Source organism: Sus scrofa, chromosome 13 (genome assembly GCF_054392235.1).
Source record: "Sus scrofa isolate SSC_HxYL_T2T_F1_AM1 chromosome 13, Sscrofa_HxYL_maternal_Yorkshire_Landrace_v2.0, whole genome shotgun sequence".
Classification (NCBI taxonomy): Eukaryota; Metazoa; Chordata; class Mammalia; order Artiodactyla; family Suidae; genus Sus; species Sus scrofa.
In genome coordinates, this window is record NC_139395.1 from 139,384,192 (window position 1) to 139,401,380 (window position 17,189).

The following is a 17,189-nucleotide window of genomic DNA, read 5'->3' on the forward strand; positions in this document are numbered from 1 at the left end:
GGCCAGCAGAGGTGGTATTTAGGGGCAGGCTCGTCCAGACTCTGCCTGAGAAATTCTGTTTCTGAATGCCTTGCAGAAGTTGTTGCTGGGGTCCTGAGCCTTTGCTGGCGTCATGATTTAATGCATCAGAATCTGTGGCTTGCAGGAACTGGCTCTGATGCTGCCGTTCAAAAATGGAATGTGGAGTTGTCAAAAAGAGTCCAAGGTGATGAACGTTGCCACTTTAAGCCTAAGCCTTCTAGAGACAATGATGTGGGTTAGAGCCGCCGGGCCTCCAGGCCACTTCCAGCCCAGAGCAGCGTTCACCAGTAGGTGGATCAGGCCCAGGCATCAGACATTGGAAAAAGGAGCACTTCACACACATATATAAAAAGTTGGTTTTCAGATCCGGCGTTGCCATGAGCTGTGGTATAGGTTGCAGACGCAGCTCGGATCCAGCATTGCTATGGCTCTGGTGTAGACCGGCAGCTACAGCTCCGATTCGACCCCTAGCCTGGGAACCTCCATATGCCGCGGGAGCGGCCCAAGAAATGGCAAAAAAAAAAAAAAAAAAAAAAAAAAAGTTGGTTTTCAAAAACATCTCCAGAGTTTTGGCAACAAAAAACAGTGAAAGACGATATTCTAATATTCTATTTAATAAATGTTTTTCCGATATATTTAATTTGAATCCCACACAAGGAGGGCTCCAACATCTTTTGGAATTCAGGGCCTTTCAATGGTTTTAATCTGGCCCTGCCTTATACTGCCTCAGAAACATCTCCTCACATCAGTTCTCCAAATTAACATGCAAAGTCTTCCCCCAGTCTGGAGTTCAGGCCAGAAAGTGAAGGATGCATTGTATTTCTTGCTATATTTCATTTCCTTTTCCCTGTCGTGCACAATGAGTGTGATGGTGTAATTGGTTCCCTGGACTTATTAGAGCAAATCTCTGGGGAGAGGGAGGTCTCCTGGACCACCAGGCCATTAATTTTACATAAGGAAATATATTGTTTTCCTGCCTCTAGTATTGACCCTTGGCCCCATTTTCTGTCCCTGTTATAGGAGGCAAGTCTAAGGGCCGAGGCCTGGAAACGTGAGTGTGGTGACTGAAGCCCCACTTGGCTTCCCAAGCTGGAGCTGGGTTGCACCAGGTTCCCCAGGGTGGAGACCTGAAGCAGCCGCCAGGGGTGTGAGCCCACCCACTGGTCTCTGGGCCTCAGCACGCTGGCCAATGGGAAGCAACAATTTCGAGGTGGGGACTGCCTTCCCCATGAGTACCAGGCTGCAGAGGCTGGGCCACCTTCTCCTCATTTCCATCCTGACTGCAGTCTGTGGCTCTGATTCCACACCTGAGGGTAAGGACAAGTGATTGGAATTCCAGGCTGTAGGTAAAGGTGGCTGTCCCGAAAGGGAACCTGGGGTTGGGGCGTGCTCATGCTTTCCCCATCGTGGCAGGGTGGGGAGGTGATATAGGCAAAACCCTGGCCAGGGCAGCCCTGGTGGAGGCAGACTGGCCTTGGGTTTCTTCCTTAATTTCCCCACGGCTCCTAGAGAAAAGGGAATTGTTCATTGTGATCAGGATGCCTGGAACCATCCTGAATTTTGCCCAATTCACTCTGTGGTGAGATGGCTAACTAAAGAAAATGTTGGGGTCAGTGAAGCAGGAAGCATGGTCCAGCGATAAAGTCCATTTAGATAAGAGGAGCAGGGGATGAATTGCTTCTCCACTTGACCAGGTAGGGCAGAGAAAGGAGCACATGAAGATGCAGCCTGGGGAGACTGAGTTTGGAATTCAACTCTACCACTGGATTCTAGTCAGCAGTGTTTATTGAGCAGATTCAACGGACCAGACTCTGGGTAGGGTTCGTGAGAAACAAAGATGGGTGGGGCCCAGTCATTATCTGTAGCTTTGGGGGTATCTGTAAACATGGGCATGTCTGCACCCATGTGGAGGTACCACACAAGGTGACTGAGATGTTCAAATGAAGTAGAGTGAGCACAGGGCCTGCCATGTACAGGGAGCTCATGCAACATTTTCTTTGTAGCAGACATCCTCTGACAGAACAACTGGATCTGCCCCGCCTTTCCCAAGCCCAATCCTGCTTGTCCCAGGGAGCATTGCACTTGTGGCCTCCTGGTTGTTTGCAGCCATAGATGCAGAGACTGAGTGGGAGGGATTTTAGAGATCAGGCCAGCCCTTGGGTGTCAGGAGATGTGGGTCCCTGCTCTGGAGAATTTTTTTCTTTTTCGTTTTTTTTTTTTTTTCTTTTCTAGGGCCGCACCGGTGGCATACGGAGGTTACCAGGCTAGGGGTCTAATCAGAGCTGTAGCTGCTGGCCTGCAACACAACACCACCAGATCTGAGCCGCGTCTGTGACCTACACCACAGCTCACAGCCACGATGGATCCTTAACCCGCTGAGCGAGGCCAGGGATCGAACCTGCAACCTCATGGTTCCCAGTTGGATTCGTTAACCACTGAGCCATGATGGGAACTCCTGGAGAGGTTTTGGATTTTCAGATCAAGCGTTGCAAGCGGTGCAGCCACCTCGCTCCTGGTAACTCCATCCATTTGGGGTAAGGTTGGCTCATCCTGACAAGGTTGGGGAATAGGGGGGCCTTGATACTGGCAGAATATGCACAAAGAAACATGAGGGTGTCAGCTTTGTTCTGGAAGCTGAGCAGTGGAAAGGGAGCCATGCAGCTTAACTGGCTGTTCTTGCTGCCTCCCTCCCTTAATTCTTGAGGAGTTGTAAAGAGACACAAGACTTGCTTCTTGTCATTTCTAAGGTGGCTCTGAGATCAGGCTGCTCCCCTACTCCTTGTCAAGTTGGAAGACCAGTGGCCCCAGACACTTGGCTGAGGTCAGGAGGTAGAAGCTGTCAATCAGGAGAGACACTGATACCCAAAATGTGGTGGGGGGATGCTCTGCTTAACCAGTTCCTTGAGAACAGGTGTGTGTGTGTGTGGAGAGAGAGTGTTGGGTGCGGGGCTGCCAAGTGAAAGCGTTCAGGTAATGCTCCTAGGATTTGGGAAGAGCCTAGTTGATTCCTGGTTCTGTCATTTATCATTAGATTGCACCGTGTGAAATTGCCCATATTTTATCATTTTTGACCTTAAAAACCAGCCATGTCATTTCATTCAACCCAAGAGTCTCATGACCTTAAGCCGGCATCTTGGTCTCTTGAAATCTCAGATTCTTCTATTTAGTGGAGTCAAAAGCAAGGCTATGAGGATTTCCCATTGTGGCTCAGTGGGTTAAGGACCCGATGTTGTCTCTGTGAGGTTTGGGGTTTGATCCCTGGCCTTGCTCAGTGGGTTAAGGATCCCACAATTTCATGAGCTGTGGTATAGGTAATGGATGTGGCTCAGATCTGGCATTGCTGTGGCTATTGAAAGGATGGCAGCTGCCGCTCTGATTCAACCCCTAGCTTGGGAACTTCCATATGCAGCAAGTGTGGCCCTAGAAAGAAAGAAAGAAAAAAAAAAAAAAAGCAGGGCTATGAGGAGAATTAAATAAAATATGGTTTGAAACTGCCTTATGCAGTTTGTACTCCAAAGTACCCTCACCGGAGTTCCCATCATGGTGCAGCAGAAATGAATCTGACTAGGTACAATGAGGTTTCGGGTTCAATCCCTGATCTCACTCAGTTTGGTTAAGGATCCAGCATTGCCGTGAACTGTGGTGTAGTTCACAGACGCATCTCTGATCCTGTGTTGCTGTGACTGTGGTGTAGGTTGCCAGCTGTAGCTCCAATTCGCCCCTAGCCTGGGAACTTCCATATGCCGCAGGTGGGGCCCTAAAAAGCAAAAAAAAAAAAAAAAAGTACCCTCACCAATTTCAAAGTTTTCTCATGTTCTTCATCTTACACGCACGCATTTAGCAGACTGAGAAGATGAGTCTGAGAAGCCGAGTCTGAGAAGCCTTTTTAGAGGCAGTGTAATGTGATGGGAAACAATCAGGGATCATCTCCTTAACCTCTCAGTTTCCCCATCTCTAAAGTTGGGTTATTTTCCTTGCTTCCTGGAGTTCTAAAAATTAAAATAAATAGCAAATAGCATAAGCAATGCATAAAAGCTCCTAGTGTGGGAGCTGGTTGCTTTGAGGATCTAATAAATTCATCCCTGTCCTCCCCCTTAGCCTCCTATTTCTAAGAGCAGGGCAGGGGTGAGATGATTTCTGGGTCCCTTTCAGCTCCCGGGAGCCTCTGCAATCTGTGCTTTACTGCCCTTTCCTGCTGGAGGAGTTGGCATCAGGTTTGGTGACCTCTTTCCCCCATCTCACCCTCTCTTCTGCCAATCCCAAAGAGACCCTATCCTTGCATTTCACAAGATCCTGCTGTTGTTACTGAAATTACAGCAGGTCAAAGTGGAATTTCTCATATACTTAACATAAGAAAATGAAAGATCATAAAATGGCTCTTGAGGATCCCGGGAACATCATGCTGTGTACAATTCTGAAAGCAGGCAGATCCATGCCCATGCTGGTATACTACAAACACCGGTGCAGTAGGAAGAACTCAGGCTTTGGATTTCTTTCTTTTTTTTTTTTTTGTCTTTTTGCCATTTCTTGGGCCGCTCCCGCGGCATATGGAGGTTCCCAGGCTAGGGGTCGAATCGGAGCTGTAGCCGCTGGCCTACGCCAGAACCACAGCAACGCAGGATCCGAGCCGCGTCTGCAACCTACACCACAGCTCATGGCAACGCCGGATCGTTAACCTACTGAGCAAGGGCAGGGACCGAACCGGCAACCTCATGGTTCCTAGTCGGATTCGTTAACCACTGCGCCATGACGGGAACTCCAGGCTTTGGATTTCAAATCGCACCTTTGCACTCTTTTTTTTACTTGTTATCCTCCGGCAGAAGTTACTAAATCTCTCTAGTCCTCAAATTTCTCTTGTGGGAATTGAGACCTAACCCCCTGGAGTTATGGGGATGAAATAAGGTTAAAGGGGTATAGGTCACAGCAAGTAGTCCCTAAATATTTGCTTGCTTCTCTTTGTGTGGGGAACACTTTATAAGTTTGCAAAATACTTCTGTATACTTTTAGTGAACTGATTCTCAAAACAATATTGTGAAATAGGCTAGGTCAGGATTCACCCATTAATAGTAATTTTTCTGCAAAGAGCATGAAATGTGGGAGGTGGGGTGGGAATAGTAAGTCACCCAGTCAGTTAATGAGGTTGCCCAGACCAAAAGCCAGGAGACTGCATCATAATCTGGTTAGTTCTTCAAACTATTTTCTCTTCTATCTCCCATCCTATGGAATAGAACATTAAAAGGCAGATACGTGACTTTGATGCTGTTCTCCTCCTTTGGGCTATGCCTAAGGGTCTATTGCTGGACTTTGGAAGCCCAGAGTTTGAGTTCCAGGTCCTCTACGTTTTGCTGTGGGATCTTGGATGAGTCACTTAATCTCCCTGAAACCCGCTTTTCTCATCTTTGGAGTAGGTATAGTCATAGATAATGTTTATTGAGTACTGACACTTGCCAGGCACTATTCTAAGTACTTTACACAGATTTGGCCTTTCAATCCTCCAACAAGCATATGACCGAAACATGTCACAAGTAAGAACAAATTATTTTCACCCAGGCACTGAGGTTATAGAGCCTGTGCTCTCTATTCTCCTGTTTGCCTGTGGAAGAGAACTCCACCAGTTCTCATTTCTGGAGAGAACCAGCACAGAGGCTCCTGGTGATCTTCTTAGGAGTTTTATTGTTAACACCATAAGGGGAAAGGATGTAGGTGACAAATTGTGGGAAGGTTGGATGGTACCTGAAGTCTTGAAAATCTGAGAACAAGTATTCTCCCTATATACGAAAGAGGCTTGGCAATCTCATCTCTTTGGCTTCCTGGCTAACCCCCCACCCCCGTCTTTCTTCTTATCTTGGAATAAACCGAGCCTTAACTATCTCTCACTTTATATCCAGCAGCTATTGAGAACACCCCTCGAATCCTCCAAATCCAGTAGAGGGGGACCGAGGTACACGCAGACGGTAGGAGAGTGCCTCGATTAGAGACCCATGACCACCAGGGGGCGCATCTGTCTCTCTTGGCACCTGTCTCCCTTGCTGAGTTGCCTGTCTCTCCTGTTTGCTGGTCTAACAGAGAGGAAAAAGATTAATTTAATTAAAAGTATCTTTTAAACAGACTGTCTTCAAATAGGAAGAAATCATTTGAGTATGTTAGATCACAGCTTACCCAAAACAAAATATTAGAGATGGATTAAAGAGGGAAATTCAAAATAGAAGAAAATAAAACAATAGAAGAAAATAAAATAGCTACCAAACCCTAGTATGGATCAGGACTGTTTAACACTTAGAAGCAAAAAAGAAATCAACAGAGTTGACCATATAAAAACTAAAACTTCTGTCACCTAAAAATCACCATAAACAAAGCAAAAGAATAACCTTTACATTACAGATAACAGTCATAGCATATATAACTAAGTGCTGGTATAAAGAGCTCACACAAATTACTTAAAAAAGGACAATGTGTCCCTAGTAAATTAAGTGATGAAGAGCACTATCAGAGATATCATAAATGAGGACATTGAATTAGGAAATAGGCCTTTAGTAAAATGTACAACTCACTAATGATTAAAGCAGTGAGGCACATTTCTTTTGCTCACTAAATTAAGAACAACAAAAATGTTTGAAATGATTATGTCCAAAGCTGGTGAGAATAGTTAACACATATTCTTTACACACACACTAACGTACTACCGGGTAACAGCATGACAAACTGCAATTTGGGAATATGCACCAAGAGCCTTGAAAATGTTCACATCTTTTGGCTCAGAAATTTTACTTCTGGGAATGTGTCCTAGCAGAATAATAATTTGGGGAAAACCCATGCCTAGGGATGTTTGCCACACATTTAAAAATAGTTTTTAAAATGGAAATATGTTAAAAGTTCAACAAAATGCAAATGTTGAAGTTTATTTAGGCTATATCCACTTGAAGGACTAGCACACACACACATTTAAAATGATGATTATAAAAACTAGAAATTTGCAAGGCAGAAGTAGGAGAACAAAATTCCTATGTAAAGTATTATTTTCACTATGTTTAAAAATAAACAGATGGGGGAGTTTCTGTCGTGGCTCAGTGGAAACGAATCTGACCAGTGTCTATGAGGACGCATGTTCGATCCCTGGCCTCGCTCAGTGGGTTAAGCATCCGGCATTGCCCTGAGCTGTGGTGTAGTTTGCAGACACGCCTCGGACCCCACATTGCTGTGGCTGTGGTGTAGGCCAGCGGCTACAGCTCTGATTCGACCCCTAGCCTGGGAATTTCCATATGCTGCAGGTGCTGCCCTAAAGACAAAAATAAAAAAATAAAAATAAAAAATAAACAGATGGGAGTTCACGTTGTGGCTTGGTGGGTTAAGAACCCAGTGTAGTCTTGGTGAGGATGTGGCTTTTATTCCTGGCCTTGCTCAGTGGGTTAAGGATCCTGTGTTGCTGCAAATTGCAGTGTAAGTCGCAGATATGGCTTGGATCTGGTGTTGATGTTACTCCGGTGTAAGCCTCAGCTGCAACTCCGATTCTCCTAGGGCAGGAACTTTCATATGCCACAGGTACAGCCCTAAAAATGGAAAAAATAGATAAAAATAAACAGAAAGGAGTTCCCATCGTGGCTCAGTGGAAACAAATCTGACTGGTATTCATGAGGGCGCAGGTTCAATCCCTGGCCTTGCTCAGTGGGTTAAGGATCTGGCGTTGCTGTGAGCTGTGGTGTAAGTGGCAGACGTGGCTTGGATCTGGTGTTGCTATGGCCGGGGGCTACACCTCTGATTCAACACCTAGCCTGGGAACCTCCATATGCCGTGGGCGTGGCCCTAAAAAAACCAAAATAAATAGAAAGATTCTTGGGAAATGGGGATTGTTTTATTTTTTATAGTTTCCAAAGTATTTATCTTACTATTTTTAATGAACACACGTGTGTATGTGTGTGTGAAAGATGAGCATACATATAAATAAACATATATGTTTATATATAACATGTATGTATAAACATATATATGACATTTATGTATATATAAATAAACATATATAAACTTATCATATATACCTGATGTATCACACAAACCAGATAAGCTGGTTTTGTCACATGGAGAAGGCCTTAGACAGCCCCAGGTAATGGGCCATAGGGGTAGGATTACAGACACCAGACATATCTTGGGGGGTAAGATTGCCAATCTGGGCCCTTTTTGCATCCCCACAGAGGAACCATCCCCTGAAGCCAAACTCAACTCTACAGGCTTTGTGAAATCTATAAGCAAGCTGACAAAAAATAATGAGTCTTCAGGGTTAAAAAAAAACACGCATGGATATAATTTTTTTCTTCTCTCTCTTTTTTTTTTTTTTTTTTTTTTTAAGGGTCACTCTCATGGCATATGGACATTCCCAGGCTAGGGGTTGAATCAGAGCTGTAGCCGCTGGCCTATACCACAGCCACAGCAATGCCAGATCCGAGTTGCCTCAGTAACCTACACCACAGCTCATGACAACACTGGATCCTTAACCCACTGAGAAAGGCCAGGGATCGAACTCTCAGCCTCATGATTACTAGTTGGATTCATTTCTGCTGAGCCACGATGGAAACCTCTCCCACATGGATGTGTTTTGTTTAGAGTCAGATTCTTGGGATCAGCTACATTTCACACTCCACAGAGGGTCTTAGTGATGTGTGAGATCCAGGATCCTGGCACTTAGGATGTTCTGAGGTGTTTTCTCTCCACTCGCTGAGTGATGGTGAGACTAAGATTCTGGCAATTTGATGTCGGTGTGTGTGTGTGCCAGGACTAGATAATAATGGAGCAGAGATGGGTGGGGACCGAGTCCAGATGCATGTGGAGGGCTGTCTCCCTGGAGGGGGTATGGAGGGCTTGTTCTGAGACAGGGAGTCAGGGAGTCCCTGGGCCACCTGCGCCCCTGAGCTTTTGGCTAGGGCTCCTGGAATACACATTCTAAAGTACTCCATCCTACCTCCCTCTCTCTTTCCCTCTTCCTTTCTCCTTCCCTTCCTCCTTTCCTCCTATCTCTGGCTCTCTTGCTCTTCCCCCCCTTAAAAATATTCATTTAGGCTGTTCCTGCTGTGGTGCAATGGGATGGTTGGCATCTCTGGAACGCTGGGATGTAGGTTCGATCCCCAGCCAGGCACGGTGGGTGAAGGATCTGGCACTGCTACAGCTGTGGCATGGGTCAAAACTGCAGCTCAGATCAGATCCCTGGCCTGGGAATTTCCATATGCCATGGGGCAGCCAAAAATGGAAATTAAATAAATAAATTAAAATATTTGTTTAGTCCCTACTCTGTGCTGGTGGTGGGCTAGGCTTTGCCCTTGGGTGTTTGTAGTTTAATGGGGGAAATGGGTGAGCAATAGGAACTACAGTACAGAGCAAGAAGAGCAATGTTAGAGAGAAGCCAGGGTGCCAGGGAGCCCAGAGGAGGAACAGCAACCCAGATGTGGGGAGGAGGACTGGGTGGGGGATACTTTCTAAAAGAGATGACAGCCCACTGTGCCCTGAAGCCTGCTTAGGGAGCAGGCAGGTGAGGAGATGCAGCTAAAGATGGCCCAGACAGAGGTGAGTGGATATTCTCATGGGATGGCATATCTCTGGTGGTCTGACTTAGACTATGTGTGTGTGTACGTGCATGTGTGTGCATCGTGTGTTTGTGTGTGTGTATATATATACTTGTGTGTGAGCATGTGTGCATGCACACATGTAATATACAAAATGGTCTGACATGTGACCCAGGAGGTGAGGAGAGGATGAAAGAGAAAGGGAGAGAAAGGAGGAGAAACTGAGAAAATGAGGGAAAGGGAAGTATAGAGGAAAAGGGAAGGAGCTGGAGAGGGAAGTTGGTTAGTGTTGAATGGGATGATTTGAATCATCATTCTTGGAAAATGCAAGGGACAGATTTTGGATACATTGACTCCTGGAGCTTTCCCTGTGCCTCAGACTGTGCTCAGATATGAGGAAACTGGAGGAGCATTTCTCTCCATCACCTATGGTGCAGGAAAGGAGATTACACACAAAAAATAATTCTAAGTACTGCAAATTTCAGGGCAGAAAGATCACTGTGGACAGAAAAGTCTTCCTGGAAGAGGTGAGTTTGGGGAGAGCAGATCTCAGCTCTGGAATCTGCAGAGCTGGCAGGGGTCCTACTTGGGTCCTGGGTGAGCCATGTGGGGTCTGCTCTTTCACGCTGACAGTGCAGATCTGGATTCCAGGGCTCAGGATGCTGTTGTTGGGAGCTGTTCTACTGCTACTAGCCCTGCCCAGTCTCGGCCAGGAAACCACCGAGAAGCCTGGAGCACTACTGCCCATGCCCAAGGGGGCCTGCGCAGGCTGGATGGCGGGTATCCCAGGGCATCCTGGCCACAACGGTACCCCAGGCCGTGATGGCAGAGATGGCGTCCCTGGCGAGAAGGGTGAGAAAGGAGATACAGGTAAGAATAAGGTCTTTGGTTTTGTCCATCACAGACTTTTTTTCTGGGTAGAGGAGAGATTTTGGAGCTATGCAAGGGCAATAATTATTGCCAAAGGCCTATTCACAGGGAAGAAACAAAGCTTTTTTTTTTTTTTTTTTTTTTTTTTTTTTTTTTTTTTAAGGGCTGCACTCATGGCATATGGAGGTTCCCAGGCTAGGGGTCTAATTGGAGCTGCAGCTGCCAGCCTACACCACAACCACAGCAATGCCAGATCTGAGCCATGTCTGTGACCTACACCACAACTCACAGCAATGCTGGATCCCTAACACACTGAGCAGGGCCAGGGATTGAACCCACATCCTCATGGATACTGAGCCACAGCGGGAACTCCTGAAACAAAGCTTTTTTTATATGCAATCTGAGGTGGAGTTTAGATTGGACTTCCAGGGATAAACATACATGGTGCCTTTAAAACCAAGTGCCCTCACTCTGCTCTGCCCATACCTCTTATCCCACCCCACCTTTCCCACCTCACCCATCCCTATTCCCAATCCACCCTTTTCCCTTAATTCCCATTCCATCCAGTGGTGCCTCCTGCAGATCACAGTCCTTCTCTTGGAAAACTCTTGCTCTAGCTAAGAAGATAAGTCTAGTGCACAGGACTGTTAGAAGTGACTAGGGGAGAGTCCACTTCCAACATGCCAAAGGGAGTGTGGACAAAAGCCCAAAGAATGGAACAGAGAGGAAATGTCCTCAATGCACACTAGGCCTAACAATGAAGGCTTTCAGGAGGAGGCAGGCTTGAGCGAGGCCTTGAAGGATGGATGGACAGAATAAAGGAGGGAGGACATTTTAGACAAAAGGGCAGAAAGGCAGGAGTATGGTTGGTTGAGCCAGCACATCAAGCATTGACAGGGTGGAGGGTAGGAGGTAAGGTTGGAGATGAATTTAAGGGAGCCTGCTGGAAGTGATATGGAGAGGGAGGTGACCGCTGTCCCCTTTGGGAGCTCTCATTGGCTCCTGGTTCTGTAAGTCAAGGAGGCTGTAGGTTGGGGCCCCAGAGACACTGTTTTAGGCTGGAACCCACCTGGACAGTTCTGTTCCTTGTGGTCACTGAGGTCTTGTTCTCTAGGTCTTACTGGTCCTAAGGGTGACACTGGGGAATCTGGAGTGACTGGGGTTGAAGGTCCCCGAGGTTTCCCAGGAATCCCGGGCAGAAAAGGAGAACCTGGAGAAAGCGCCTATGTCTACCGTTCAGCATTCAGTGTGGGCCTGGAGACTCGGGTCACTGTCCCTAACATGCCCATTCGCTTTACCAAGATCTTCTACAATCAGCAAAACCACTATGATGTCACCACTGGCAAATTCCACTGCAACATTCCTGGGCTGTACTACTTCTCCTTCCACATCACGGTCTACTTGAAGGATGTGAAGGTCAGCCTCTACAAGAAGGACAAGGCTGTACTCTTCACCTACGACCAGTACCAGGACAAGAATGTGGACCAGGCCTCTGGCTCTGTGCTCCTCTATCTGGAGAAGGGGGACCAAGTCTGGCTCCAGGCATACGGGGATGAAGAGAATAATGGGGTCTATGCTGACAATGTCAATGACTCCATCTTCACAGGCTTCCTTCTCTACCACAACATTGAATGATGAGCACTGCCAACTCAGAGCCTCCACCAGGCTGAGGTCTTCAGTGTCATTAGGAGACTGATTGGATTATCTAATTGGAGGGCTCTGAACATTATTCATTGATTGACTCATTCATTCCCAAATATCTTTTTTTTTTTTTTTTTGCTTTGGTTTTTTTTTTAGGGCCTCACTCACAGCATATGGAAGTTCCCAGCCTAGGGGTTAAATCAGAGCTGCAGCTGCTGGCTTACACCACAGCCACAGTAATACAGTATCTGAACTGCGTCTGCGACCTGCACCACAGCTCTCGGCAATGCGAGATCCTTAACTCACTGAGCAAGGCCAGGGATCAAACCCACATCCTCATGGATACTAGTCTGATTTGTTTCCTCTGCGCCACAATGGGAACACCCAGTACACCCCGCCCCTTTTTTAAATCATATACTGTGTTCCCAGGGCAGTCCTGAAGAAGGCACATCCCCTGGCCTCAAGGACCTATTATATAGTGGTGACAAAAGGATAATCGCATTTACTGGGGAGTTTTGCATACATGACAAATAACTGACTATAAGAAAATATCTAACAGTGAATTTCTGGGCCCACTGTGTTTCCTCAGGTTCATACCAATTCTATGAAGTACATAGGAAAGATCTTCTCTTGGGGATGAGAGACTTAAGTGAACGCCCAAGGTTACACAGACACTCAATGGCAGAGTTAGAAGTCAAACACAGGGCTGTGGACTTTTTTCAGCATACTACGCCTTTTTAAGGAAGTATATGGTTTTTTGCAGGCTGTAGGGAGGGGTCTCCCACCCAGCTCACCTGAGGGCTTTTGAACTGGACATCACCATGCCTCGAGTCTTTCCTCAGCAGTGCTCCCTCAGAGAAGGTGGTTCTCTGCCTAGGTCCCATCCACCACTCAGTGGTCCCCACATTACTCTGTACTTCCTCTTCTCTGTGTCTTTCCTCATGCTCTTCTCTTCAGCCCAGAAAGTCAGCTCCATCTCCACATGCTGAAATCTCCCCTTTCCTCAAGGCCACCTGGTCAGGAAGCTTCTCTGGTGGATACTTCTTTCCTGCAAGCTTTCCTCACACACTGTGCCCTTGGGCCCCTCCACGTGCCACCCTGGATGAGACTTCCTGAGTCTGTGAGATGTCCTCCCACAGGCCAGGGACAACTGCCCGGAAAGGACTGTGCTTCCTTCACCCTGAGTCTCCTTGCGGGTCCTTGATAAATGCTTCACGAAGATTAAACTCTTGAACCTTGTGATGACCGAGAAGTAACTCCATTTTAATCTCTCCATATAACCATCCCTGACCTATGAAAACATCTTCATTTTAGGAACTGGATTTAAACACCCCATCTTTGTTCCTCTTGACAGCTTGAATCTTTTCCACTGAGGTTAGGGGTGACTACGCTTTCCAGAATACTTATGGCATTTTCTGTCAAGCTTGAGCCTGCAATGCAAAACCCATGAAGCAATTTGGAAACCCTTCTTTCTTTGAGTACCAACAAGGTCCGGGGAGACTTGGCCTCTTGAATCTACTCTTGATCTTTAAGAATTACAAAAAAAGAAGAGAAAAGAAAATGATAACTGTTTGAGATGATGGATATGTTAATTAGCTTGATTGTGGTGATTATTTCATGATGTATATGTATATCAAATCATCAAATTATATACCTTAAATTAAGAAGTACACATGGATGATGGTGGTAAATATCTTCTCAGGAGACAACAGCTTGAGTGATACTCTTCAAAAGTTTTAGAAAAAGCAGAGTTAATGGGATTCTGTATAAATATAGAAATGGAAAACCTAGATTTTGCTTATAGTTTGAAATCCTGAATGATTTCCTTTTACATATGTATCTATTCATTAGGTGGTTATTATTTCTACATATAACGCTTTGTCTTTTAAAATGCTTGCATATCAGTATTTTCTACAAGTAAAGATACTGTCCAGCATTAAAAGTAGAAGTACTTGTATCACATGGCTTTTGTTCTCATTTTTGGAAAAAGACATGGGGTTTAGAGAGTCCTTGTGGTAATTAGGACTCTCTTTTGCTAATGACAAAGAATCCAACTCAAACTAAATTAAAAAAATTCCCTTGCATGATGGGAAATTCCAAAGCTGTTGCATCTTTGGGGAAAGCTTGAACCAGAGGCTCAAATGACATCATCAAAGACCCTTTTCCATCTGTCCGTCCACTCTGCCTTCCACATTATAGGCTTCACCCTCAGGTTCCACACAGCATAGTTCTAGGCTCTCCCACATGATATCAAAAACACTGTAGCCTGCCAGCTCTCATACCCTCACATCCCACCATCCTGCCAAGGGGATGCCCTCTTTTCTGGTTGTTCCCAAGGAGAAGAGAGGAAGCTCTCTCTTCAAGAAGCCCCAGCAAGTCTGTCCTTGCATCTCACTGACTCTGGCTGTGTTGTGTGTTCATGTCTGACCAATCACTGGAGTCAGGAGGATGGAATATACTTATTGACTAAATGGATCACGACTCAAGCTAGAGAAGGGGTATTTTTCTTAAAGCAAAATCTGGACACAGTTACCAGAATGGGAGAATGGATGATGAATGCAAAAACAACACCGGTCCGCAGCTCATCAGGTAGCCCTGTGGTCCAATCTGATCCTTTTCCCTTAGAGACCATTGAATGGATCAAGGCAGGTGCTTCATTTAAGCTGGGCCATCCAGAGTTCCTCCAGGAATATGAATTAAGATGGATGCAAAATATGCAGATTTGAAATTCTGGGGTGGCCACCTTCTGCCCTGCAATCTAGGGCTAGAAGAAGCCCAGCTATATAGAAAAAAAAAAAAAAAAAAAAAACCAGAGAGAAACAAAACTGAACATCAGAGAGAGAGAGAGAGAGTGGGTGTGTGTGGGGGGGAGCATGCACGTCCATGGTTTCCTAGAAACTTTCCACATTTTGGTTCCAGTTCTTCTTGGCATTCTGTTGTATACTTGACTGTGGGTCACATGAGAGAACAGTTCCTAGATTTTTGTACCATTTTCTCTTTTAACTTAAGCTAGCTTGAGTTGACTTCTGCTCTTTGTATCCAAAGAATACAAGGGGTCAGGAATTAGTCTGTGACTGTGCCCAGGTACCAGGTGGAGGTCTAGCTAGGAAGAATACTTGGTAATGGGGTAACAGAATTAAATCGTTAGACCCCATGAAATCACACCTAGAAAAATAAAAAAACTATTTATTTTATTGGCAATTAATTTCCCGGCTTAGAAATGTCTTATGGGCCGAGACTTTCTATTTCATCTTCAGATTCTTTTTAGAGATCATTCATTCACACAGTAAATATTTATTGAATATATATTGTGTGCCAAACACATAATAATTAAAAAAATAATAAAACAGGAGTTCCCATCATGGCCCAGTGGTAACAAATCTGACTAGCATCCATGAAAATGCAGGTTTGATTCCTGGCCTTGCTCAGTGGTTTAAGGATCCTGGGTTGCTGTGAGCTGTGGTGTAGGTTGCAGATGTGGCTTGGATCTCTTGTTACCATGGCTGTGGTGTAGGCTGGCAGTTGTAGCTGGGATTCAACCCATAGCCTGGGAACTTCCATATGCCATGGATGCAGCCCCCAATAAATAAATAAATAAATACAGGAGTTCCCATCATGGCACAGTGGAAATGAATCTGACTAGGAACCATGAGGTTGCAGGTTTGGTCCCTGGCCTCGCTCAGTGGATTAAGGATCTGGAGTTCCTGTGAGCTGCGGTGTAGGTCACAGACATGGCTCAGATCTGATGTTGCTGTGGCTGTGGTGTAGGTCGGAAGCTGTAGCTCCAATTGGATCCCTAGCCTGGGAACCTCCATATGCCTCGGGTGCAGCCCTAAAAAGCAAACAATAAAAACAGTCATTTGAAGTACCTGGTTGACATACATTATTTCATTTAATCCTTAAAACACTCTGTACATTCAATGGCATAAACCAAATTGTCGGATAAGAAAACTTGTGCTTAAAGAAGTGATGCTGAGATCCAAATTGTAGAGCAAGGATTCACACTTAGAGCCACCTGACTCTAAAAAGAAGTGATGCTGTGATCCAAATTGTAGAGCAAGGATTCACACTTAGAACCACCTGACTCTAAAGCTCATGTTGGTAGAAAAAATACTGAACACTAATCTCATGGGCTCTTTCTTCTTTCTAGTTTCAAGACATTTTGGGGATAGGGTATTTATAAAACCTGTAGCCCTAATGGTGGCAATCCTATAAATAACAGTAGTGGGAAAACTTGCCTCTGAAAAATGAAATCATTGAATTTGCTATATGACTGAAAGTCTGGTTGTTAAAAGGAAATATGATGAAATGTCTCACTCATCATTCATCTGGACAAGTTCTGAGCACTGCACTGAGGTTCTTTGTAAGTGTGATGCAAGAGGGAAAAAAAGGATCTTGCAAAAGAGCTTGTTTATGCCAGCTGAAATAGGTTGAGTCAATGTTCGACTGCTTGTTATTAAGAGTATTTTATGCATGAGAAATAGAATGCGCTTTCCTTAACATGATAAAGAATAACACATTCGAAACAATGTCCAGTGTTATAAAAAATAATGGAACACAAAACACATCCCCATCAAACTTGGGTACAGAACAAGGATGCCTGCTTTCCCCGTTCTTACTTAACAATGTCCTGGAAGTTCTGTTGCTTTACCTCTTATTGTTGAGATCCACCTTATTTTATCATGTCCTTATCACAATCTTCCACAGAAGAGGCACCCACAGGAAGTTAAAAAATTGTTTTTGCTTAGCGTATATAGATTTTTTTCGTCCCAGACTGGGTTCTTGCTTCCTCTTCGGCACGTTGTGTTTCTCTTTCTGTTTTTCTGTGGTAAACCTGACAGCTTCTAGCTTCTTTGTGCTGAATGTGGGCAGGTCTTTCAAAATGTCAGTTCTAGGATGAATTCTCCATGACTTCTTCCATCCCTGACACTTGCATGTCTTACCTCCAAGCTGCAGAGTGGGGCTAAAGTCTACTTTCGCTTCACGCTTCTGTGGGGCTTCTGTGTGCAGCCTCTATTGCGTAACCTAGGTTTTACTCTCTCTTCTGAAATGAAGTTAAATATCTAGTACAAGGAATGGATCTATCTTGTTGGCCATGTATCCTGGCCC

General features: G+C 45.3%; 1 protein-coding gene across 18 annotated transcripts; it reads left to right on the forward strand.

The window, feature by feature from the left end:
- Nucleotides 1–1,277: 1,277 nt before the first annotated feature.
- On the forward strand, nt 1,278–14,037 carry ADIPOQ (adiponectin, C1Q and collagen domain containing). 18 transcript variants are annotated; one of them, XM_084987119.1, is made up of 6 exons: nt 1,289–1,367; nt 1,716–1,836; nt 2,254–2,555; nt 10,055–10,096; nt 10,221–10,439; nt 11,554–14,037. In XM_084987119.1, exons 5-6 carry the CDS (start codon nt 10,229–10,231, stop codon nt 12,072–12,074), a joined length of 732 nt encoding a protein of 243 aa, XP_084843245.1. In that variant the 5' UTR covers nt 1,289–1,367; nt 1,716–1,836; nt 2,254–2,555; nt 10,055–10,096; nt 10,221–10,228; the 3' UTR covers nt 12,075–14,037. The 18 variants fall into 18 exon arrangements, with proteins under 18 accessions (NP_999535.2, XP_084843245.1, XP_084843247.1 ...); XM_084987121.1 differs by lacking the exon at nt 1,716–1,836 and adding an exon at nt 9,069–9,570 and having other exon boundaries at nt 1,289–1,334; nt 9,949–10,096; XM_084987120.1 differs by lacking the exon at nt 1,716–1,836 and adding an exon at nt 9,069–9,570 and having other exon boundaries at nt 1,289–1,334.
- Nucleotides 14,038–17,189: the final 3,152 nt, after the last annotated feature.

What these genes read in the sequence shown, in the direction of transcription:
- ADIPOQ (NM_214370.2), top strand. Translation starts at nt 10,229, where the DNA reads ATGCTGTTGTTGGGAGCTGTTCTACTGCTACTAGCCCTGCCCAGTCTC. An exon ending in GGGTGAGAAAGGAGATACAG is followed by an intron (nt 10,440 to 11,553) that starts GTAAGAATAAGG and finishes CTTGTTCTCTAG; the next exon opens with GTCTTACTGGTCCTAAGGGT.